Below are 24,386 nucleotides of genomic sequence, written 5' to 3' on the forward strand. Positions count from 1 at the left end.
AAATGCTCCACATCACTCGGCATCAGGGAAATACAAATCAAAACCACAATGAGATACCACCTCACACCAGTCAGAATGGCTAAAATTAACAAGTCAAGAAATGACAGATGCTGGCGAGGATGCGGAGAGATGGGAACCCTCCTACACTGTTGGTGGGAATGCAAACTGGTGCAACCACTCTGGAAAACAGTGTGGAGGTTCCTCAAAAAACTGAAAATAGAGCTACCCTACGACCCAGCAATTGCACTACTGGGTATATATCCTAAAGATACAAACGTGGTGCTCCGAAGGGGCACGTGCACCCGAATGTTTATAGCAGCAATGTCCACAATAGCCAAACTGTGGAAAGTGCCTAGATGTCCATCAACAGATGAATGGATAAAGAAGATGTGGTATATATACACAATGGAATACTATGCAGCCATCAAAAGACATGAAATCTTGCCATTTGTGACGACGTGGATGGAACTAGAGGGTATCATGCTTAGCGAAATAAGTCAATCGGAGAAATATAACTATCATATGATCTCATTGATATGAGGAAGGGGAGATGCAAGGTGGGGGGGGGGTTTGGGGGGAGGTAGGAAAAGAAAAAATGAAAAGATGGGATTGGGAGGGAGACAAACCATAAAAGACTCAATCTCAAGAAACAGACTGAGGGTTGCGGGGGGGAAGGGGGAGGGGAGAGGGTGGTGGGGAAATGGACATTGGGGAGGGTATGGGCTATGATGAGTACTGTGAAATGTGTAAACCAGACGATTCACAGACCTGTACCCCTGGGGATAAAAATACATTATATGTTTATTAAAATAAAAAAATTAAAAAAAAAAAAGAACAATAGGGGCACCTGGGTGGCTCAATCAGTTAAGTTCCTGCCTTCAGCTCAGGTGATGATCTCAGGGTCCTGGGATTGAGCCCCACATCGGGTTCCCTGCTCAGCAAGGAGTCAGTTATCATCTCCCTCTCCCTCTGCTCCTCCACCCTGTTCATGCTCTCTTTCTCTCCCAAATAAATGAATAAAAAATCTTTGAAAAAGGTAACAACAATAACAACAATAAACAAAGAAGAATGTGTGACAGAGACATATGTGGTCTGTGGAGCCCAAAATATTTTCTATTTGGCTTTTTATAGAAGAAGTTTATTGATTCCTCCTCTAGACCTGGATGACTGCATAATTATAGATGTTTTCCCTTCATGCCTAGATACTCAACAAATCCATCAGGAAATAAGAGAAATGAGGCAGAAAAAGTCTAATGATCACTTAAAGGTAAGTGCTATAGTGTGCACTTAGGTTGCAAAGCAGCCCAAATTCTGTTCCTCTGGTGATGTGAACCGATGCAAGGGAAGGGAAGGGGTAAATGGGAAAGGAGGTGGTGAAGATTCCAGGAATAGGACTCACTGGGATTCAGCAGTGGCCTGAAGAATGTTAAGGGGACTTATCTGGCCTCTTTTTTCATCAGCAGTAAAATGAAGGTGATGCTGGTATAGTCCCCACAGGAACAATGGAGGTGGGCAAGGTGCCCAGACTTGGGGATGTGGGGGAAAACTGAACAGAGAGGATTTGTTCATGGACCGGATGTGTGGTGAGAGAGAAAAGGAGGAGTCTAGGATGAATCCTGGATTTTGGCCTGAGTGCATGATAGGACGGATTTGTTGCTGAGGTAGGGAAAGTAACAGGAGTGGGCAGTGGGGATCAAGAGTTAGGTGGTTATGCATCTTGAGTTTGAAGTTAGCCTATTTCCCATTGCCTTGGTTTCTACTAACCCTCAGCATTGTATGGAGACTCCCTGGTAAAAGGCCCCTAGAAGACTCCATTTCCACCTCACACCTAGCCCACACTCAGCCCTTTCCAAGGTTTTGCTCCACTGAAGCTTCACCCATCCCATCTCTTTTCTCGTGTCTTTTCTACCTCTGGGGATTTTTTCCCCATCTATCAAGACACATTTTTGTGTCCACACATAGGGTAGGTTTATTCTTTCTGGAGATTTTAGACCATTTTGGACTGCTGTGTTTTTTCACTACAAAGGCAAGTGGCAGAAGTGAGGGAGTCAGTACCTGGAGTTAGTATTTATTTTTCTATTTACTGATAATTTAAAGTTGGACATTTTCTCTTTTGGTTATGCTGAGGGTGTGAGTCTTGTGTTGTTTTATATGTTGGTTTTGTTGTTGTTCTGTGTTTTGTTTTTGTGAAGATATTTTAGAGAAGTAATTTTTATGGGGCTGCCATTACCTAATGTTATGGATTGAATTGTATCCCCTTTTCTAAATTTATGTTGATATCCTCACCCATGGTACTTCAGAATGTGGCTTTATTTGGGCTATCTTTACAGAGGCAATCAAGTTAGAATTAAGTTCTCAGGGTGGGTCCTAAGCCCGTATGACTTGTATCATTATAAGAAGAGGAAATTTGGACACATATATATGTGGAAGAAAGAGAATGTGAGGATGGACGGTGAAGACAACTATTTACAAGCCAAGAGGAGAGGCCTCAGTAAGAACCAATCGTGCTGACACCTTGATCTTGGACTTCTAGCCTCCAGAATTACAAAACAATAGATTTCTATTATTTAAGTGCTCCTTCCCTCATTTTGTGGTGCCTTTTTTATGGCAGTCCCCTCAAACTAATGCCTGAGTCACTCAGAATTCTGCTGTATAACTTTTTTTTTTGTCCCCTAAAGACCTCTTTAGTCCCAGACTGCATATAGTGCATGAGCTTAAAGGCTAAAGGGCAGGGCTGGCTACATAATTTTTGGGATCCAGTGCAAAATAAAAATACAAGAAAAAATGTGCAGTTAAAGGTGCTAAAATATAAAGACTTTTCCTTTAAAAATAGGTTAATATTGGGACACCTGGGTGGCTCAGTTAGTTAAGTGTCTGCCTTCAGCTCAGGTTATGATCCCAAGGTCCAGGGATCGAGTCTTGGATCAAGTGTTGCATTGGGCTTCCTGCTCATCAGGGAGCCTATTTCTCTTTCTGCCCACTGTTCCTCCTGCTTGTGCTCTCTCTCTCTCTGACAAATTAATAAACAAAATCTTAAAAAAAAGTTTAATATTTATAAAACATAATAGGGGAAACAGTGATACACATGTGACAACATCAAGTTATACTTCTGTTTGTATTTTCAGAGTTATATATATATATATATATTTTAGATTTTACTTATTTATTTGAGAGAGGGAGAGAGAGAGAGAGCACGTGCATGAGTGGGGGATGGGGAGAAAAAAAAAGCAGACTCCCTGCTGAGCAGGGAGCCTGATGCGGGACTCCATCTCAGGACCCTGGGATCATGACCTGAGTCGACTGAGCCACCCAGGTGCCCTAGAGTTAGAATCATACATGATACATATATAATACAATAAATAACAATACTTTCCTAATGTGATATCTTCTTTTAGCATAAGATTTTTCTGGCTACCCTAGCTGATTTATGTTTGTGTGTGTATGCGTGTGCGTGCTTTTAAAGTAATCTCCACATCCGACATGGGGCTCAAACTCACAACCCCAAGATCAAGAGTCACATGCTCCACTGACTGAGCCAGCCAGGTGGCCCTCACTTAAGCTGATTTAGTTGATTTTTCTGTCATGTACAGCTTAAGAGTCCTGGTTAATATCCTATCATCTTTAGGCTACAGTGCACACAGGATGGAGGAAGGCACTTCAGACGCAAAGGGAGTAGGTGGAAAGCCTATTTCCTTAGGGTGGCCAGTGGCCCCTGTCCTCAGACACCAGGCCCTCCCCCAGTCCCCTGTAGAACTGCCCCCACCTTGCTTCTTGGTGTGACTTCATAGACCTCCTGGTTCCGCAGTATCCTGGAGCTCGAGGCCATTATGGCTGAAGGATTTCAGGAGATATACAGACTATGGCAAAGAAGAGAGGAGCTGAGACCCTCTTCTTTGTTCTCTTCCTGGACTATTGGCAAGGTACAGAGCTCTGCCCTCTCAAAGGTCCTGTCACAAGTGTAGTATGGCAGATACCCAAGTAAGAGACTCACTGTGAACCTAGTTAGGCAGGGATAGTGTCCTCCTCCAGGTGGAATGGTGAACACAGGATTTCTCTCCACCTCTACCTTCCTTACCTCCTCAATTTACCATAGGACTTCTTGCTCAGAAGCAGGTAACTTTAACATTTTTCCTGACTGAAGCTTTCTCAAAAGACCTCTGTGGGAGGGTAGCCCATAGGCACAAAGCTTTTTGTTATAAAAATTTTCAAACATATACAAAAGTAGAAAGATTAGTATGAACCTCTATGTACTAATTAGGCCAATCTTGTTTCATCTATTCCCTCATATAAACACACACACACATACAAATGCACACACACATTTTAAAAATAGCTTTATTGGGGCGCCTGGGTGGCTCAGTGGTTAAAGCCGCTGCCTTCGGCTCAGGTCATGATCCCAGCATCCTGGGATCGAGCCCCGCATCGGGCTCTCTGCTCGGCAGGGAGCCTGCTTCCTCCCTTCTCTCTCTGCCTGCCTCTCTGCCTACTTGTGATCTGTCTGTCAAATAAATAAATAAAATCTTTAAAAAAAAAAATAGCTTTATTGAGATACAATTCACATAACACAAAATTCACCCTTTAAAATAAATAATTCAGTGCTTTTTAGTATATTCACAGAGTTGTGAATCACCATTGCTTAATTTAATTTAATTTATTTTTTAAAAGATTTTATTTAGGGGCGCCTGGGTGGCTTAGTGGGTTAAAGCCTCTGCCTTCGGCTTGGGTCATGATCCCGGGGTCCTGAAATCGAGCCCCGCATCGGGCTCTCTGCTCGGTGGGGAGCCTGCTTCCCTTCCTCTCTCTCTGCCTGCCTCTCTGTCTACTTGTGATCTCTGTCAAATAAATAAATAAAATCTTAAAAAAAAAAAAGAATTTATTTATTTATTTGCCAGAAAGAGAGAGAGAGAGAAAGCGTGAGCACAGCAGGGAGAGCAGCAGGCAGAGAAGGAAGCAGACTCTACACTGAGCAAGGAGCCCAATGTGGGGTTGATCCCAGGACCCTGGGATCATGACCTGAGCCGAAGGCAGATGCTCAGCTGACTGAGCCACCCAGGCATCCCAACACTGCTTAATTTTAGAACATTTTCATCACTCCAGAAGTACTATCACACTCACTAGCTTTCATGCCCCATTCCTTCTTTCCCACAGCCCCTAGCAACCACTCACGTACTGACAGCTCTATAAATTTGTCTCCTCTGGATATTTCGTATATGGAATCACACAACATGTGATCTTCTGTGACTGGCTTCTTTTGTGTAATAGGTTTCATGGTTCAGTCACACTGTAGCCTGTGTCAGTATTTCAATTCTTTCTGTGGCCCGACAATATTCCCTTGCATGCCTATGCCACAGTTGGGTCATTTCCACTTTTTAGCTATCTGAATAATGCTGTTGTGAATATTTTAGGCACATAGATTTTTCAAAGTGAACACTAGATTTATATCCTCTATTTTAGGGTTTTACTGCGTTTGGAACTACTTTTGATATTTACTAAACTAATTGGCTGATAGCATTCTGGCAAATTCTCTTGGTATAAAGATACTGGGCCTGTAGAGCAAAGCAAAAAGAACAGGAGGTACATCATACAAATTGTCCATCAGGGGTGACATCAGGAAAAGGGGGGAATGTGACTACTCTTTATCAGGGCACTTTAAAAACCAAAGTGTTTTTGGGAACAAACGTTTTATTGCCTGGGCTTACTTCCACTGCCACTGTATTGATTTTTTTTTTTTTAAAGATTTTATTTAGGGGCACCTGAATGGCTCAGTGGGTTAAAGCCTCTGCCTTCAGCTCAGGTCATGATCCCAGGGTCCTGGGATCGAGCCCCACATTGGGCTCTCTGTTCAGCAGGGAGCCTCCTTCCTCCTCTCTCTCTGCCTTCCTCTCTGCCTACTTGTGATCTCTGTCTGTCAAATAAATAAATAAAATCTTAAAAAAAAAGATTTTATTTATTTGACAGACAGAGATCACAAGTAGGAAAGAGGCAGGCAGAGAGAGAGAGGGGGAAGCAGGTTCCCTGCTGAGCAGAGAGCCCAATGCGGGGCTCAATCCCAGGACCCTGGGACCATGACCCTGGCCAAAGGCAGAGGCTTTAACCCACGAGCCATCCAGGCAGGCACCCCTCCCTGTATTGATTCTTAATGATTCACTAATGTCTCAGCAAAAGAGAACTTTTTATTTCTTTCGTTTACCAAAAAGCCATCAGACCTGGAAACTATGTCTATGTAGTATTAACTACCTCATTGCCAATTTTTGTGTAGAGCTGAAAGCCTCCATGAGCACACATTACCAATGGCTATGCAGATTTTCTGCCAGGAAACCAGGTGAGAATCAGCATTGCCACTGGTTCTAAGAAGTTCAGATTCTTCCAGATAATTTATGAATGCTGGGGCACTCAGTGGGTGGGTGCTGTGGCCCTAACAACACTTCCTTAGGGGATAGGTGTCTCTTCCTTGGTGGTTTTCTTAATCTCCTGGGGCCGCAGAAAGGACTGGCCTTGACCTGTCACAACATCCATAAGAGAAAGCCTGAAAATATAGTTCAAAATATGAGTTGCTACAGTTTTTTTTAGCACCGTTAATCCATATCCTTGATGCGGCCACCTGAGTGTCAGCAGAGTCTTGAAATCAGTCCATGGTGTCCTAGGGGAGACTGTTGACCCAGTGCTCTTCCGTTCATACCTTCCTTTGTTTATTCCTCAGTGACAACATCAGGAATTCCTTGTACTTATCAAACAGGTCAGGTAGGCGTGGTCTGAGGCCCTCTGAATCCCCTCCAAACATAGACCCTTGTGTGGATTAGTGCAGTGTACGAAGCAGGATTTTTCCCCGTCCTCCCAAACAAGAAGGCATCCCATTTCCAAGATGGTCAAAGTCATGGCTTGTTGGCATCGTTTCCTATGGAGGGGAAAGTGCTTGTTGAGTGTGTCCATCTGTGTTTGCTCCCCTCCAAAACTGAGCACCGAGCACAACCACGCTTGGATCCAGTGTCCCTTCTTGCTGGCCATCGTAGTTCCTAACACCGGTGTGTGATAAGGGGAGAGCACGTTTCCGTCCACAGATGACATCAGCAAATTTCATCTCAGCCCCTCCTCACAGGCCTCTTGTGGTTGGCGCCTTTCCTACCAGTGTCAGATGGGAGAACCAAGTCCCTCAGAAGTTCACTGCCCAGGATCATAAGGCACTCAGAGGGTGGACTAGAACCCAAGTCCGGTGCTCTTCCTCCTAGAGCAGGTAAAGTGTGTGATGCTTCTCTGGAAACACCATGTAAAAGAGTAGTGATTTAAAAAGATTTTGTGTCGGTCCAATGAATGACTTAATCACAGCTAAGGTTTATTTTCTCCATAGGTTCAAATACTGAATTTTCATCAAGTTCAAAAAATATGGATGAAGGTTTGGCTAAAATATTTGGTAAGTACCTCCCTAGTGTGAAGCTACCATACTGTTTGAAAGAGTCTCACCCTTCTCGAGGGTCATCTCTCAGCTAACCCGATGTTGGTTTTTTTTTTTTTTTTAAGATTTTATTTATTTATTTGACAGAGAGAGAGATCACAAGTAGGCAGAGAGGCAGGCAGAGAGAGAGGGGGAAGCAGGCTCCCTGCTGAACAGAGAGCCCGATGTGGGGCTCGATCCCAGGACCCTGAGATCATGACCTGAGCCGAAAGCAGAGGCTTAACCCACTGAGCCACCCAGGCGCCCATAACCCGATGTTTTGATGGGAGGGAAAGTACTGGTGTTGAGGCTGCAGCAAGTTCTTTCAAGTGTCAGAGTCCTAGGAAATTAGGAAAGTATGGAAGATAAACACTTGGCAAGGATTCTGATCCTCAGAGAGGGCTCCGTGCAGCAGAGCAGGGCCACCATGTGGGAATTATTTCAGGTGCTGAGCCGGACCCCACCCTAGACCAGCAGCATCACATCTGCCTGATGAGGGGCCTGGGAGATTCCTGTAGCAGTGGATGGTGAGGCCTGAGGCTGAGATAAACCTTCTCCCCAGGTCGTCAGCCCTAGCTGAGCATGAGGATCCCCTGGAGAGATTGTTAAAAAGAGACAGACAGCTCCTCTCTTCTCTCCCACCCCAGTGATCAGATTCCTTGGTGTGGGATGATCCTGCCCTGGGACTTTTTGCCCAGAGAGAGCTCTCGTCTCTGGTGGTGTGTGTGGGTCAGGGGTAGACACTGAGAGTTACATCTGGTCTGAGAAAGAGCTCTCAGGAGTGTGAACACTGATGCTTCCCTCTGGGTTAGAACCTGTTGGATGTTCTGATTGCAGAACTATGGCTGCCAATCCTGCTTGGAAGGGGCCATCTCTCTACATGGGACATGGGCCTTTTTTTCCAGGAACTGCCCCATGTCGGGAATTCTGGGTTTGTCCTGCCTCCATGTGTACTATTAAAGAGGCTCCAGGGGACCTGCACTGAGTGTCTGGCTGGTTGCAGGGTGGGTAGTTACCATGACTGAATGAGCGAAGGGATGCAGATAACTCTTGCAGCCGCCTTATTGTGCTGGGAATTCTCACCTGGGAATCAGAGACTTTTGTCCTTCTTGCAGAAGCCCCATGTCTCTGAATCCCACCCCAGATGTGTGGAAGGGGAGTGAGTGAGTGTGAAGGTGGGTGTCTGGTTTGGGGTTTGGGAGGATCCCATCATCCCCTAATGGCCTACTGACCTGCCCAGCACCATGTCAGTGTTGGCCTTGGCATTGGGGGGCCACCAATAAACTTTCCAGGTTCTCTCTGAGCAACAATTCAGGATCTTGTAGGTCAGCACATCTGTCATGGAAAGGGCTGGTAATGAGAACTCATCATTTTACTAGTAATTCCTTTAGCTGATTTTTGGGTGTTGCTATTGTAAGCACCTATTTTATCAAGTGAGTAGACTACCCACCAATATAACAACAACCCTTAAAAAAGGACTCAATATGAATACCATATCAATGGAATTTTGATTATTTTCTGTGGCTTAGCAAAGTAAACCTAGAAGGGGAAAAATGAAACCGTTGTCCCCCAGGGAGAAATAGACACTGCCTTTAAAAAAGAAGGAGGGGTGCCTAGGTGGCTCAATCAGTTAAGTGTCCAATTCTTGGTTTTGGCTCAGGTCATGATCTCAGGGTTGTGAGATCAAGCCCCACCTCAGGCTTCATGTTCAGTGGGGAGTCTGCTGGAGATTCTCTCTCTCCCTTTCCCCCCCTCCACTCATGTTCCCTCTCTCTAAATAAACAAAAATAAATAAAATAAAAAAAATTAAAAAAAATCTTTTAAAAAATAAAATACAAATAAAAGGAGAAATTAATATATTTTAAAAACTAGAACTATGAAAAAGTACTAACAGTTTTATAAAGGAAGAGTTTTCTGAACTTACAGAATCTGTTATCTATAAGTGCTGAGTCTTTTCTTCCCCTGCCACTAGCCTCCACCCAATTTTTGTAGGTACAGTTTTCATATACAACATTTTTCCCCCAAAGATTTTATTTATGTATTTGACAGAGAGAGATCACAAGTAGGTAGAGAGGGGGAAGCAGGCTCCCTGCTGAGCAGAGAACATGATGCGGGGCTTGATCCCAGGACCCTGGGATCATGACCTGAGCCGAAGGCAGAGGCTTAACCCACAGAGCCACCCAGGCACCCACATATACAGCATTTGTAAGTGAATTTTGAAACCCTCTGAGGATAGCCTTGCCCTTTGGCTTTGTCGTGTCGTGGCACTCCTGATGTGACATGGAATTCTCTGGGTCAGCCCCTCCTTCACTCCTGGGATCTTGGTGGGGACTGTCACCAGTCTGCAGCAGTCCTCCCAAGACTACCTCAAAGACTTTTCATGATGCTTGCAGCTCATTGAATCAGCGTCCCTAGTCCCAAGTTTCCTGCATGTCACGTACTGACCCATCAGGGCTGCCGAGATCTCGGTGAGCACCAGTGTGTAGGTGAAGGGAGTCGACTGACACCTGACATCTACACACAGGAGTGATTTTTGAGGTGTAAACATCATGGTCAACTGGATTCAGAACTCAGCCTTACCTGGCAGGACCCACTCCCTCTTCTCAGTCTGCTTAGCTTAGTGCCTTCTGGCTTTCTTGGGCTGAGTTGGTTTTCCTCTCCTGTCTGCTCTGTCCCTTGTCTAGTTGCTCTGTGCAACTGTGTCACTGTGTTTGCTTATGTCTGTGTGTACTTCTGCCTCTCCCACATGTCTCGATGGCTCAGGTTGCAGACCAGGCAGTGTGTTTCCACCTGCTTTGTTTTTGTCTTCTTTAAAATATTTAACCACTCAGCACCGACAATGTATGTCAACTGTTATACAGAGTTTCTTTGTACAATTTGGGTTCCAAATGTTTATTTTGGTCCTGTTATTTGAAGTTGGACCAACATTTTACCCTCAAACAGTACGATATGATTCACAGTGATACCACCTTATGTACCCCTCCCCACATTTATTGAGACACAATTGACATATAACACTGTGTAAGTTTAAGGTGTAAACATGGTGATTTGATACACATTATATAATGCAAAATGAAGAACATCACAGTGTTAACCTAATTTCCTCCATCATGCCCTGTAATTATTTCTTCTTTATGCTGAGAACATTTAAGATCTACTATCTTAGCACCTTCCAAGTATGTAATACAGTAACATGAACTATAATCACAATGTTGTACATTGTATACCCAGAACTTACTCACCTTGTAACTGGAACTTTGTAACATGATCAATATCTCCCCATTTCCCCCAACCCTGACCCCTGGCAATCACTATTCTATTTTCTGTTTCTATGAGTTTAGTTTTTTTAGATTTTATATAGAAGTGAGATCATACAGTAGTGTTTCTCTGTCTGACTTATTTCATTCAGCATAATGCCCTCAAGGTCTGTTTATGTTGTTGCAAAAGACAGGGTTTCCTTCTTTCTCATGGCTGAATAGTATTATGTAATGTATTATATAAAATTATATAATATATATCATCACCTTTTCTTTCCATTCATTCATTGATGGACACTTTTGATTGCTTTTACATCTTGGTTATTGTGAATAATGCTACAGTGAACATAGGAATGGAGATAATTTCCTCAAGATCCTGTGTGCAGTTCCTTTGGGTATGTACCCACAGGTGGGACTGCTGGGTCATATGGTAGTTCTATTTTTAATTTTTATTTTTAAATTTTAATTAATTTGTTATATATAATTTATATATATAATAAATAATTATATATATAATTTATTTTTAATTTTAATTGTTCCCTTGGAGCCCATAAAATTTACATTTCCACCAACAGTGCATAAGGGTCCCCTTTCCTTCACATCCTCATGAACACTTATTTCTTGTCTTTTTGATGACAACCATTCTCACAGATATAAGAATGTGGTTTTGATTTGTATTTCCCTGATGATAAGTGATGTTGATACCATTTCAAGTATCTGTTGGCCATTTTAAAAAAATGTTTTATTTACTTATATGACAGAGAGGTCACAAGTAGGCAGAGAGGCAGGCAGAGAAAGAGGGGGAAGCAGGCTCCCTGCTGAGCAAAGAGCCCGATGCGGGGCTCAATCCCAGGACCCTGAGATCATGACCTGAGCCAAAGGCAGAGGGTTAACCCACTGAGCCACCCAGGCGCCCGGCCATTTTCATATCTTCTCTAGAATAATATATAATTCCTCTGCCCATTTAAAAGTCAGATTGTTTGTTTTTTTGCTATTGAGTTGTATGAGTTCTTTATGTATTTTGGATATTAACCCCTTATCAGATATATGATTTGGAAATATTTTCTTCCGTTCTGTAGGTTGCTTTTCGTTTTGTTGATTGTTTCTTTCACTGTACAAAAAAAAACCTTTGTAGTCTAATGTAGTCCCACTTGTTTATTCTTGCTTTTGTCTCCTGTGCTTTTGATATCATATCCAAAAAATTGTTGCCAAGAACTATTGGAAACAAACTGAATGTTGCTGGAGGGGAGGGGCGGAGGGGGATGGGGTAATTGGGTGTTGGGCATTAAAGAGGGCATTTGAAATAACAAGCACTAGGTGTTGTATGAAACTGATGAATCACTAAATTCCACCTCTGAAACTAATGATACAGTGTATATTAATTAAATTGAATTTATGCATTTATTTATTTTTAAAGATTTTATTTATTTACTTATTTGAGAGAGAGAGGGCACATGAGTGGGGGGAGGGGCGGAAGGAGAAGAGAGAGATCTCAAGCAGACCACCCACTGAGTGAGGACAGGGGGTTTGATCTCATGACTCTGAGATCATGACCTGGGTTGGAATCAAGAGTCAGATACTCACCAGCTGAGCCACCCAGGCTTCCCTTAATTGAATTTGAATTAAAAAATTAAAAAAAAAAAAGACAAATGTCAAGGAACTTTTCTCTTACAATTTCTTCTAGGAGTTTTGTGGCTTCCGTTATTAAGTCATTAATCCATTCTGAGTCATTTTTTGTGAGTGGTGTACTACAGTGGTCCACTTTCACTCTTCTGCCTGTGGTTATTCAGATTTCTCAACACCATTTATCAAAGAGACTCTCTTTTCCCCATTGAGTATTCTTGGCTCCCGTGTCAAATATGAGTTGACTCTATATGCAAGGTTTATTCTTGGGCTCTCAGGTTTGTTCCATTAGTCTATGTGTCTGTTTTTGTGCCATGCAGTTTTTATGCTGTGATTGCTATTGCTTTGTAGTATAGTTTGAAATCGGGAAGTGTGGTGCCTCCAGCTTTGTTCCTTTCTCAGGATTCCTTTAGCTATTCTGGATCTTCTGTGGTTGCAAATGAATTTCAGGGTTTTTTTTTTTAATTTCTGTGAAAAATGCCATTGGGATTTTATTTATTTCTTTATAGCAAGAACATGAGCACAGGGTGTAGGGGCAGAGGGAGAGGGAGAGATAGAATCTTAAGCAGGCTCCACCCAGCTCAGAGCCTGATGGCAGGCAGATGTCACAACGTTGAGATCATGACCTGAGCCAGAATTAAGATTTGGATGCTTAACTGACTGAACCACCCAGGTGCCCCCAATCTCAATATTTCAGAAATGATTTAGATAGGCCAAAATCTCCTTTCCCAGACAAGGCATTTTAGAGCATAACATTATATATCCATTGCATTTGTATTATTTATTCACTGAATTCATGGACTAGTTCTGGTGCTTATAGAGTAGGTATATCAATCGTGGACTGCTGATATTAACATGCCTTTCTTGCTTCACTTGAGATGAAATTCTACTACAAGTGTTTTCCAAAGTTCCATTTGATGAAACAAGAACAGCAGGAAAGTCAATTACAAAGAGAGAAGTGAAAGAAAGCAAGTATATGTCTTCAAAATTATAAGTGCACATTTATAAAGGTCTATGTATTGTATCGTTTGTACTACCCTATCATTTTAGTATTCTTAACCCAGGTATATAGGGGCAAAACCAAACTGAGATGTGGAACAAAAAATTATCTGATATACTCTTTATAACCTTCTAACGACTATGGAGGTCTGTGACCTAAAGTAGAAATAGCACGGTATTGCAGGGTGATCTCTGAAGTTCGGAGTTCACGTGTCAGGCAGGTTCTCTCACTCTGGAGGCTGTTCAGAGGATACGAACCGGATTTACAAGTGGTGCTCACTGTCCTTGGTAACACTTGCTGTGAGTAGTGTGAGGACTTTCTAGTCAACAGTACTTTATAGTTCAATGTGCATGAGCGCCCTGGTCACTGGCTTGGAATAGTAAAGCCTTCCCACATTCCTCCCCATGATCTTCCCACCCTACACTCTAGCCTCTGGAAAATATTTGCACTGAGAGACAGAGCCTATCTCTGCCTTTGGACTGATGCTCCAATGCCAAAGCTGAGGGGAAGAAGCTGGTCTCATATGCAGAAAACATGTACATTAGCATAAATCCCACAAGTGACAGTGAACCCCTTTAAGGTGGACACTGTGTACATTAGGAAAATGTTTAGATTGAGGAGTTGTTTATCAGGATAATCCAGGCATGTATGCTGTGTTCAAATTATAAACCTATTAGTAAATCATTTTTACAGCCAATGGTCCTCCCATTGCATTTTATAAACTACAGATTAAAGTGAATATTTTACTGTGTAATAATGATGTGTACCCTGCACGATGTTTTTATGTTCCCTTGGCTGACACAATAGGAAGAACACATTTTTGACAAAGTGCTTGAATGACTGAGTGTATCTATTCCTCATGATTCACCAACGTTTCATCTCTGGAAAACTGTATTTGTCACTAGTTGGATCAAAGCCGTCATACTTTAAATCTTTGGCATCCACCATGCAGGCTTCCCTACCAGTTTTTTTTTGTAGAGTTGAAAGCTGTAATGTGTACAAGTTAATGTGCATAGATTACTCAGTGGCTGTGTAGATCATCTGTGATCTACCATATTGATTTTGTGATCTGTGATCTACCATATTGAAACCATGTGAAAACTGGTGTCCCTGGTTTTGTGTTAAAAGTTGAGGTTCTGTAGACACTTCATGAACGCTCTGTCACTTATGACAGGTGACTGCTGCTGTGACCCTGAAACTTCTTCATTAGGGCATAAGTTTCTCCTCCCTGCTGGTTGTGCCTACTCCCCTAGGGCCAGAGAAAAGGCCTGGCCTTGACCTAGAATCAAGAAAGTGTGTTCAGACACGTAGGTATCACAATGTCTGTAAAGAATATCCTGAAAATATAGTTCAAAATATGAGTTGCTACAGTTTTTTAGCACAGTTAATCCATATCCTTGATGCGGCCACCTGAGTGTCAGCAGAGTCTTGAAATCAGTCCATGGCGTCTTAGGGGAGACTGTTGACCCAGTGCTCTTCCGTTTATACCTTCCTTTGTTTATTCCTCAGTGACAACATCAGGAATTCCTTGTACTTATCAAACAGGTCAGGTAGGCGTGGCCTGAGGCCTTCTGAATCCCCTCCAAACATAGACCCTTGTGTGGATTAGTGCAGTGTATGAAGCAGGATTGTTCCCTGTCCTCCCAAACAAGAAGGCATCCCATTTCCAAGATGGTCAAAGTCATGGCTTGTTGGCATCGTTTCCTATGGAGGGGAAAGTGCTTGTTGAGTGTGTCCATCTGTGTTTGCTCCCCTCCAAAACTGAGCACCGAGCACAACCACGCTTGGATCCAGTGTCCCTTCTTGCTGGCCATCGTAGTTCCTAACACCGGTGTGTGATAAGGGGAGAGCACGTTTCCGTCCACAGATGACATCAGCAAATTTCATCTCAGCCCCTCCTCACAGGCCTCTTCCCACCAGTGTCAGATGGGAGAACCAAGTCCCTCAGAAGTTCACTGCCCAAGATCGTAAGGCACTCAGAGGGTGGACTAGAACCCAAGTCCGGTGCTCTTCCTCCTAGAGCAGGTAAAGTGTGTGATGCTTCTCTGGAAACACCATGTAAAAAAGTAGAGATTTAAAAAGATTTCATGTCGGTCCAATGAATGATTTAATCACAGCTAAGGTTTATTTCCCCGTAGGTTATCCTCAAAAAAAGAGCTTGAAAAATAGTGAATTTGTATCAAGTTCAAATAAACGAGAAGAACGTTTTTCTAAACTATTTGGTAAGTGATCTCCTCATGTGAAGCCATCAGGCTGTATTTGAAGAGTCTCACCCTTCTCCAGGGTCATCTCTCAGCTAACCCGATGTTTTGATGGGAGGGAAAGTGCTGGCGTTGAGGCTGCAGCAAGTTCTTTCAAGTGTCAGAGTCCCAGGAAATTAGGAAAGTATGGAAGATAAACACTTGGAAAGGATTCTGGTCCTCAGAGAGGGCTCCGTGCAGCAGAGCAGGGCTACCACATGGGAATTATTTCAGGTGCTGAGCCGGACCCCACCCTAGACCAGCAGCATCACATCTGCCTGATGAAGGGGCCAGGAGATTCCTGTAGCAATGGATGGTGAGGCCTGAGGCTGAGATAAACCTTCTCCCCAGGTCGTCAGCCCTAGCTGAGCATGAGGATCCCCTGGAGAGATTGTTACAAAGACAACTGATCAGATTCCCTGGCATTGGATGAGATATTTGCACCAGTAGTTTTTAAAGCTCTCCAGGTGATTCCAGGCTGGGACTCATTGATATGTTCCAAGTCTCACATGTAACATTTGAGAAAACCAAGGCCTGGAAAGAAGATGGTAGGAAGCTCTAAGAATATGTTACAACTGAACTGCCAAAAAGTATCTTAAGCAACTATTTTGGACGATTGGATTCTAGTGGAGCACTTGCATCGTCCAGAGGAATGCTTAATGAAGAGACTGGTAAATGTTAGTGAATTTTAGTGATTCGTGTATATCCTACCATTCTCCTTCCCCCAGGCCTTTAGCAGGTGGCCAAGTAGTCAGCAGCCTGCATTCTCAGTGCAGTTTGCTGGTGCCAGAATGGACAATAGGAACCCATCTTCAGTGTGTTTACTGTCTTTGATGAATTAAGGAAATCAGGAAAACAATGAACAAAATGAGAATATCAATAAAGAAACAAATTATAAGAAGGAACCAAAGAGAGATTCTAGAGTTGGAAAGTACAGTGGCTAGAATGAAAAACTCACTGGCGGGATTTGACAGCACATTTCAGCAGGTAGAAGTAAGAATCATTTTGAAATTGGACAATTGAAATTGTCCAGTCTGAGGAGCAGAAAGAAAATAATGAAAAAAAAAATGGTCAGAGGATGAGGGACCTGTGAGATAGCATCATGTGTACCAACATATACATTACAGAAATCCCAGTGGGAGAAGAGAGGGAAAGAGGCAGAGAAAATACATGAGGAAATAATAGCTAGAACTTTCTCCAATTAGATTATTTTACATATCCAAGAAGCTCTAGAAACTCCAGGCATAAATGCAAGAGATTCACACTGAAACACATTATAGTCAAATTGCTGAAACCCAAAGACAAAGACAGAGTCTTGAAAGCAGCAAAGGAAAAACTACTCAGTGTTTACAAGGGATTCTTAATCAGATTAATGGCTGATTCCTCCTCAAAAATCATGGAGGCCAGAAGTAATGATATGACACATTTGAAGTCCTGAAAAAAAGTACAGTCAACCCATAGTTTTATATTTGACAAAACTATTCTTTGAGCATTAAAGATAAATTAAGACATTTCCAGATAAACAAAAGCTTAGAGATCTGCCCCCTAATAAATACAGGAGAGTACTTCAGGCTGAATGAAAGGACACTAGACAGTCAAAAGTTTGAGAATAAAATGAACACTGGTAAAGGTGACTACATAGGTAAATGTAAAAATCAGTATTATTATAATTTTGGATTGTTACCTCATTCCTTTTTACAATGTGATTTCAAAGGCAATGAATAAAACAATGATTGTAAATTTGTGTTCATGGACATACAATGTGTAAAGATGTAATTTGTGACAACATAGGGGAAGGTAGAGATATATATGAGCAGAGTGTTCATATACTACATTGGTACTATTCAGACTAGGTTGTTATAAGTTTAAAATGTTAGTTGTAATTCCCAGAGTAACCATGAAGAAAAGAACTAAAACATATGCAGAAAAGGAACAAAGAAGGCAGTTGAAATATAACATTACAAAAAATTGGGGTGCCTGGCTGGCTCAGTCTATTAAGCATCTTGTCTTCAGCTCGGGACATGATCCCAGGGTCTTGGGTTCAAGTTCTATATCCGGCTCCCTGCTCAGCAGGGATTTGGCCTCTCCCTTCCCCTCTGCAGCTCCCCCTGATTGTTCTCTATCTCTCTCTCTCTCTCTCTCTCTCTGTGTCAAATAAATAAATAAATAAATAAATAAAATCTTAAAAAAAATCAATAAACTCCCAAAGGAAAGCAGTAATAAAGGAACCAAGGAACAAAGAATTTATAGGACACAGAAAACAAATAAATAGCAGACATAAATTCTTTTTTAATCAGTAATCACATTATGTGTAAATGGATTAAACTTTTTTTTTTTAAGATTTTATTTATTTATTTGTCAGAGAGAGAGAGAGCGAGCACTGGCAGACGGAGGCAGAGGGAGAAGCGGGCTTCCTGCCGAGCAAGGAGCCCGATGTGGGACTCGATCCCAGGACGCTGGGATCATGACCTGAGCCGAAGGCAGCTGCTTAACCAGCTGAGCCACCCAGGCATCCCAATGGATTGAACTCTTACTAAAGGGCAGAGATTAGCATATTGGCTAGAAAATCCAATTTTCTTGTTGGGAATGTAAAATGGTATATCTGCTATGGAGAACAGTATGGCTGTTCTTCAAAAAGTTAAAAATAGGATTACTGGGAGGCCTGGGGGGCTCAGTTGGTTAAGCGTCTGCCTTTGCCTCAGGTCATGTGGGACGGAGTCCCACATTGGGCTTCTTGCTCAGCAGGGTGCCTGCTTCTGCCTCTGCCTGCTGTTCTCCCTGCTTGTACTCACTTTCTTGTTGTCTCTCTCTCTCTGACAAACAAATAAATAAATAAGATCTTTAAAAAATTAAATTAAAAAAAATAGAGGGACGCCTGGGTGGCTCAGTGGGTTAAAGCCTCTGCCTTTGGCTCAGGTCATGATCCCAGGGTCCTGGGATCGAGCCCAGCATCGGGCTCTCTGCTCAGCAGGGATCCTGCTTCCCTTCCTCTCTCTCTGCCTGCTTCTCTGCCTACTTGTGATCTCTGTCTGTCAAATAAATAAATGAAATCTTAAAAAAAAAATAGAATTACTATATGACCCAGCAATCCCATATTTGGTTATATATCCAAATGAATTGGAAGTCTCAAAGCGATATTTGCCATACTTACAGCAGCATTCTTCACGATAGCCAAAGGTGTCCATGGATGAATAGACTAACAAAATGTGTCATATACACCCAATGGAATATTATTCAGCTTTAAAAAGGAAGGGAATTCTGTCACATGCTACAACATGAATGTACCTTGAGGACATTATGCCAAATGAAATAAGGCAGTCACGGGAAAACAAATACTGTATGGTTCTATAAATAAGAGATACCTTTTTAAAATATTTATTTATTTATTTATTTGACAGACAGAGATCACAAGTAGTCAGAGAGGCAGGCTGAGACTGAGAGGGGAAGCAGGCTTCCTGCCGAGCAGAGAGCCCGATGCAGGGCTCGATGCCAGGACACTGAGATCATGACCTGAGCCGAAGGCAGAGGCTTTAACCCACTGAGCCACCCAGGCATCCCTAATAAGAGATATCTTAAGTCAAATTCATAGAAAGAAAGTAGAATGGTAGTTGCCAGGGGCTGGGGTAGGAGAGGTGGAAACAGGGAGTTGTTTAATGAGTATGGAGTTTCAGTTTTGCATGATGAAAAAGTTCTGGATGTCTGCTATACAACAAGGAGAATAAATACTACTACTGAACTGTATACTTGAAAATGATCAGGATGGCAGGAGCTCCTGGCTGGCTCAATCAGTGGAGCATGCAACTCTTGATTTCAGGATTGTGGATTCAAACCCCACATTGGGTGTAGAGGTTACATAAAAATAATAAAATCTCTTAAAAAATTATTAGGATGGTAATTTTGTGTTATGTGTTTTTTAATATAATTAAAAATAAAACTTATTTAAAAATTTAACATCCTTTTGTGATAAAAACATTCAATAAACTAGGAATATAAGGGCACTTCCTCAATGTGATAAATGCCATATATGAAAAATATATAGCTGGCATCATACTCTATGATGAAAGAATGGAAGTTTTTCTCCTAATATCAGGTATGAGACATTCTTGCCAATTCTTTCAACATAGACTGTAAGTCCTAGCAGAGAAATTAGGAAAAAAAAAAAAAAGAAAAAAGAAATAAAAGGATCTAAAATAGATCCATAAAAAGTTCACAAAAATTGTTAGAGCTAAAAAATTGATTCAGATAACCATTAGTTTGTTCTCCATAGTCAAGTCTGTGTCTTTAAAAATTTTTTCTTTTTTTAAGAAAAGATTTTACTTATTTATTTTTGAGAGAGAGAAAGAGCATGAGCACAAGCAAGGGGGAGGGCAGGGGGAGAAGCAGACTCTCCACTGGAGCAGGGAGCCCAATGTGGGACTCAGTCCCAGGATCCTAGGATCATGACCTGAGCCAAAGACAGGTGCTTAACTGACTGAGCCACCCAGGCACCAATATCTCTTCCTTGGTTTGATTCTCTTTCTTTTTTCCCTTCTCTCCTTTGTTTTGTTTCTTAAATTCCACATATGTGTGAAATCACATGATATTTGTCTTTCTCTGAATGACTTATTTTGCTTGGTATAATACTCTCTAGCTCCATCTGAAAGTTTGCAGGATATAAAAACAACACAGAAAAATCCTTTGTATTTCTATATTCTGATATGAATAGTCCAAAAAAAAAAAAAAAGGAAAAGAGATCGAGAAAACAATTCTATTTACAATGGCATCAAAAAGATTAAAATAGGGGCGCCTGGGTGGCTCAATGGGTTAAAGCCTCTGCCTTAGGCTCAGGTCATGATCCCAGGGTCCTGGGATCGAGCCCCGCATTGGGCTCTCTGCTCCGCGGACAGCCTGCTTCCTCCTCTCTCTGCCTGCCTCCCTGCCTACTTGTGATCTCTCTCTCTCTCTCTGTCAAATAAATACATAAAATATTAAAATAAATAAATAAATAAAAAGATTAAAATACTTAGGGATACATATAGCAAAGGAGACAAACATCCTGTACACAGGAAAGGACAAAACATTGCTGAAAGAAATGAAAGAAGACCTAAATAAATGGAATGATATCCTATGTTCACGGATTGAAAGACTTACTGTTATAAAGATGACGATAGTCCCCAGAGTGATCTACAGATTCAGTGCAAACCTATCAAAATTCTAATTGCATTTTTTGCAAAAATAGAAGAACTCATTCTGAAATTCCTATAGAATCCCAGTAGACCCAAAGTAGTCAAAATAATCTTGAAACAGAAGAATAAATTTGGAGAGTTCCTGGGGGACTCAGTAGATTAAGCCTCCCACTCTTGGTTTCGGCTCAGGTCATGATTTCATGGGTTGTGGGATTGAGCCCCGCATCAGGCTCTGTGCTCAGTGGGGAGTCTGCTGGAGATTCTCTCTCTCTCTCTCTCTCTCTCTCTCTCTCTAAGATAAATAAATGAATATATCTTAAAAAATAAAAGAACAAAAATTTGGAAGTATTCCTATTTCAAAACTTACTACAAAACTACAGTGATTAAAAGAGTATGGCACTGGCATAAGGATATCTGGATTTATAGATGAATGGAATGGAACAGAGAGTCCAGAAATAAATGCATACATCCATGGTCATTTGATTTTAAACAAAGGCGTCAAGACCATTCAAGGGGAAAGAACAGTCTCTTCAACAAACTGTCCTGGGAAAACTGGGTATTCACATGCAAAAAAATGAAGCTGAATCTTTACTTAATAGTAAATAGTAATACACAAAAATTAAAACAACTGGGTGAAAGACCTACGTTTTTGAGCTAAGCTTTAAATTCTAGAAGAAAACATAAGAGAAAATCTTCATGAGCTTGGATTAGGCAAAGGTGCATTAATTTTGGCACCAAAAGCATAGACAACAAAAGGAAAAATAGATAAATTGGACTTCACCAAAATTTAAAACTGTGTATCAAGAAATACTATCAAGATAGTGCAAAGACAACCCACAGAATGGGAGTAGATCTCTGCAAATCATATATCTGATAAGAGATTAAGATCTAGAATATATAGAGAACTGCTACAACTCAAAAACAACAAAAAAACCCCAACCAACCAAATGACCCAATTTAAAAATGAGTGAAGGACTTGAATAGACATTTTCCAAGGAAGATACCCAAATGGACAATAAGAACATGAAAAGTTACTCAATATTACTAGTCATTAGGGAGCTGCAAATCAAAACCACAATAAGATAAAACTTTGCACATATTAGAGTGTGTGTGTGTGTGTGTGTGTGTGTGTGTGTTTTAGGGAAATCAGTGTTGGTGAGGATGTAGGAAATAAGTGAGAATGTAAGATGGTGCATTGGTGGTGAGAATGGAGTGTGTGGAAAACAGTTTGGTGGTTCTTCCAAACGTTTAACATAGAATCCATATGATCCAGAATATACCATATGATCTAGAATATGTTCTAGGTGTATACCTACTAGAATTGAAAACAAGCTCAGACGGATAATTGTATACCAATGTTCATAGCAGGATTATTCACAATAGACAAGAGTGTGGAGATAATTCAAGTGTCCATCACAGATAAATGAATATGCAATATGTGGTATAGACATACAATGGAATATTATTTGATTATAAAAATGAATGAAATTCTGTTACATGCTAATTCATGGGTGAACCTTGAAGACATTATACCAGATGAAATAAGGAGACACAAAAGCACAAATATTGTATGATTCCACCTATGCGAGGTATCTAAAATAGGCAAATTAATGGAGATAGAAAGTAGAATAGAGGTTACCAGGGGCTAGGGGGTGGGAGGAATGGAGAATTACTGCTTAACGGTACAGAGTTTCTGTTTGAGAAGATGGAAGATTTCTGGAAATAAATAGTGGTGAGGTTTGCACAACAGTGTGAATATCCTTAATGCTCCTGAATTGTACACTTAAAAATGCTTAAAATGGAAATTATATATAATCAACATAGATTATATAAATATATATATATATAAACACCATAAATTATATATATAATTTTTTTTAAAATTTAAAAACAGCAACAACAAAATAAGGTCTAGGTAGGTCTTTGCAGAGAGCTGAGGTGAGGGAAAATGTTTGAAACCACAGATGCAGAAGGAAGCCATCCAGAATCCAGAGAAAGCTCTCCTCCCTGGTGGTGTGTGTGGGTCAGGGGTAGACACTGAGAGTTACATCTGGTCTGAGAAAGAGCTCTCAGGAGTGTGAACACTGATGCTTCCCTCTGGGTTAGGACCTGTTGGATGTTCTGATTGCAGAACTGTGGCTGCCAATCCTGCTTGGAAGGGGCCATCTCTCTACATGGGACATGGGCCTTTTTTTCCAGGAACTGCCCCATGTCGGGAATTCTGGGTTTGTCCTGCCTCCATGTGTACTATTAAAGAGGCTCCAGGGGACCTGCACTGAGTGTCTGGCTGGTTGCAGGGTGGGTAGTTACCATGACTGAATGAGCGAAGGGATGCAGATAACTCTTGCAGCCGCCTTATTGTGCTGGGAATTCTCACCTGGGAATCAGAGACTTTTGTCCTTCTTGCAGAAGCCCCATGTCTCTGAATCCCACCCCAGATGTGTGGAAGGGGAGTGAGTGAGTGTGAAGGTGGGTGTCTGGTTTGGGGTTTGGGAGGATCCCATCATCCCCTAATGGCCTACTGACCTGCCCAGCATCACATTAGTGTTGGCCTTGGCATTGGGGGGCCACCAATAAACTTTCCAGGTTCCCTCTGAGCAACAGTTGAGGAATTTACAGGTCAACACATCTATCAAGGAAGGGGCTGGTGACAGGAAGGCAAAGGCTGAGTACCTCTGCCGGATAGGTGACAAGGTGAGTAGAGATGGTCACCCTCTCTATACTATCAAAAATGGGCGCTATTTGAAGTTAATAACATCTCATTTAAAAAATTAACTTCCTTTTTAAAAAGGTATAAAGGTATCAGTACGAAATGGGTAAAGAAAAAGTTAATAGTCTCCTCCCTACATCCTTTCCATCGGCCAGGTGTATATTCTTCCTCTCTCTCCATCTGTCTCTGTGCCAGTAAAAACATACGTGCTTGTGCAGAGATTTTTTTGTTGGTTCTACTGCTTTTACAAAATTGGGATCATTCTCAATAGTGCCCTTTTCTCACCTTGGTTGGAAAGTGTCAGTTCTGGCGAATTAAAAAGTTTGGTATTTACACAAGTGATAGTCTCCTTATACATGAAACTAAAACCTTACATTTATTTAATGCTGAAGTTTTATTTGATCTATCTTTGTTCCCTACCTCCATAAAGATAACTGTTATAGGTTTTTTTTTTTTCCATTTAAGATTTTGTTTGTTTATTTGAGGGAGAGAGAGAGCGCACAAGTGGAGGGTGGGGAGGGAGAAGCAGACTCCCTGCTGAGCAGGGAGCTGGATGCAAGGCGGGCTCAGTCCCAGAACCCTGAGATCGTGACCTGAGCCAAAGGCAGACGCTTAAATCGATTGAGCCATTCAGGTGCCCCATTTCAGTAGTTTTATCCTACATTTATAGACCTGTGTATGTACCTGTAGAAATTAGGTTGCATTGTGTTTAAAAAAAATTTTTTTTGATAAAATGGGATCATAGTGCGAAAAAAAATATGGGGCTGGTGACAAAAACTCATTATTTTGAATAAGTAAATTTGAAAGTTAATTTTTTGTGTCCTTAAGCATATTCTGTTAGGTGAGTGGAACACCCACCCATGTACCAACAGCCTTGAAAAAGGGCCCAAAATATATACAGAATGGATGGAATTTGTGAGGGTTATTTTCTGTGGCTGTGCAAAGTAGAACTAGAAAGAACA

At 41.6% G+C, this 24,386-nt stretch overlaps 1 protein-coding gene across 1 annotated transcript in view; it reads left to right on the plus strand.

Annotated features, from left to right (window-relative positions):
• LOC308349203 (uncharacterized protein C2orf92 homolog) overlaps positions 1–24,386 on the plus strand; it is a 43,030-nt gene that overhangs the window by 7,550 nt on the left and 11,094 nt on the right. The window contains exons 2-6 of the mRNA XM_080813730.1: positions 1,203–1,267; positions 7,084–7,231; positions 7,346–7,408; positions 15,215–15,334; positions 15,448–15,531. Coding sequence (XP_080669856.1) covers positions 1,203–1,267; positions 7,084–7,231; positions 7,346–7,408; positions 15,215–15,334; positions 15,448–15,531 — 480 coding nt within the window. The remainder of the gene's footprint in view (positions 1–1,202; positions 1,268–7,083; positions 7,232–7,345; positions 7,409–15,214; positions 15,335–15,447; positions 15,532–24,386) is intronic.

Source organism: Martes martes, assembly GCF_963455335.1.
Source record: "Martes martes genome assembly, chromosome: 9".
Taxonomy (NCBI): Eukaryota; Metazoa; Chordata; class Mammalia; order Carnivora; family Mustelidae; genus Martes; species Martes martes.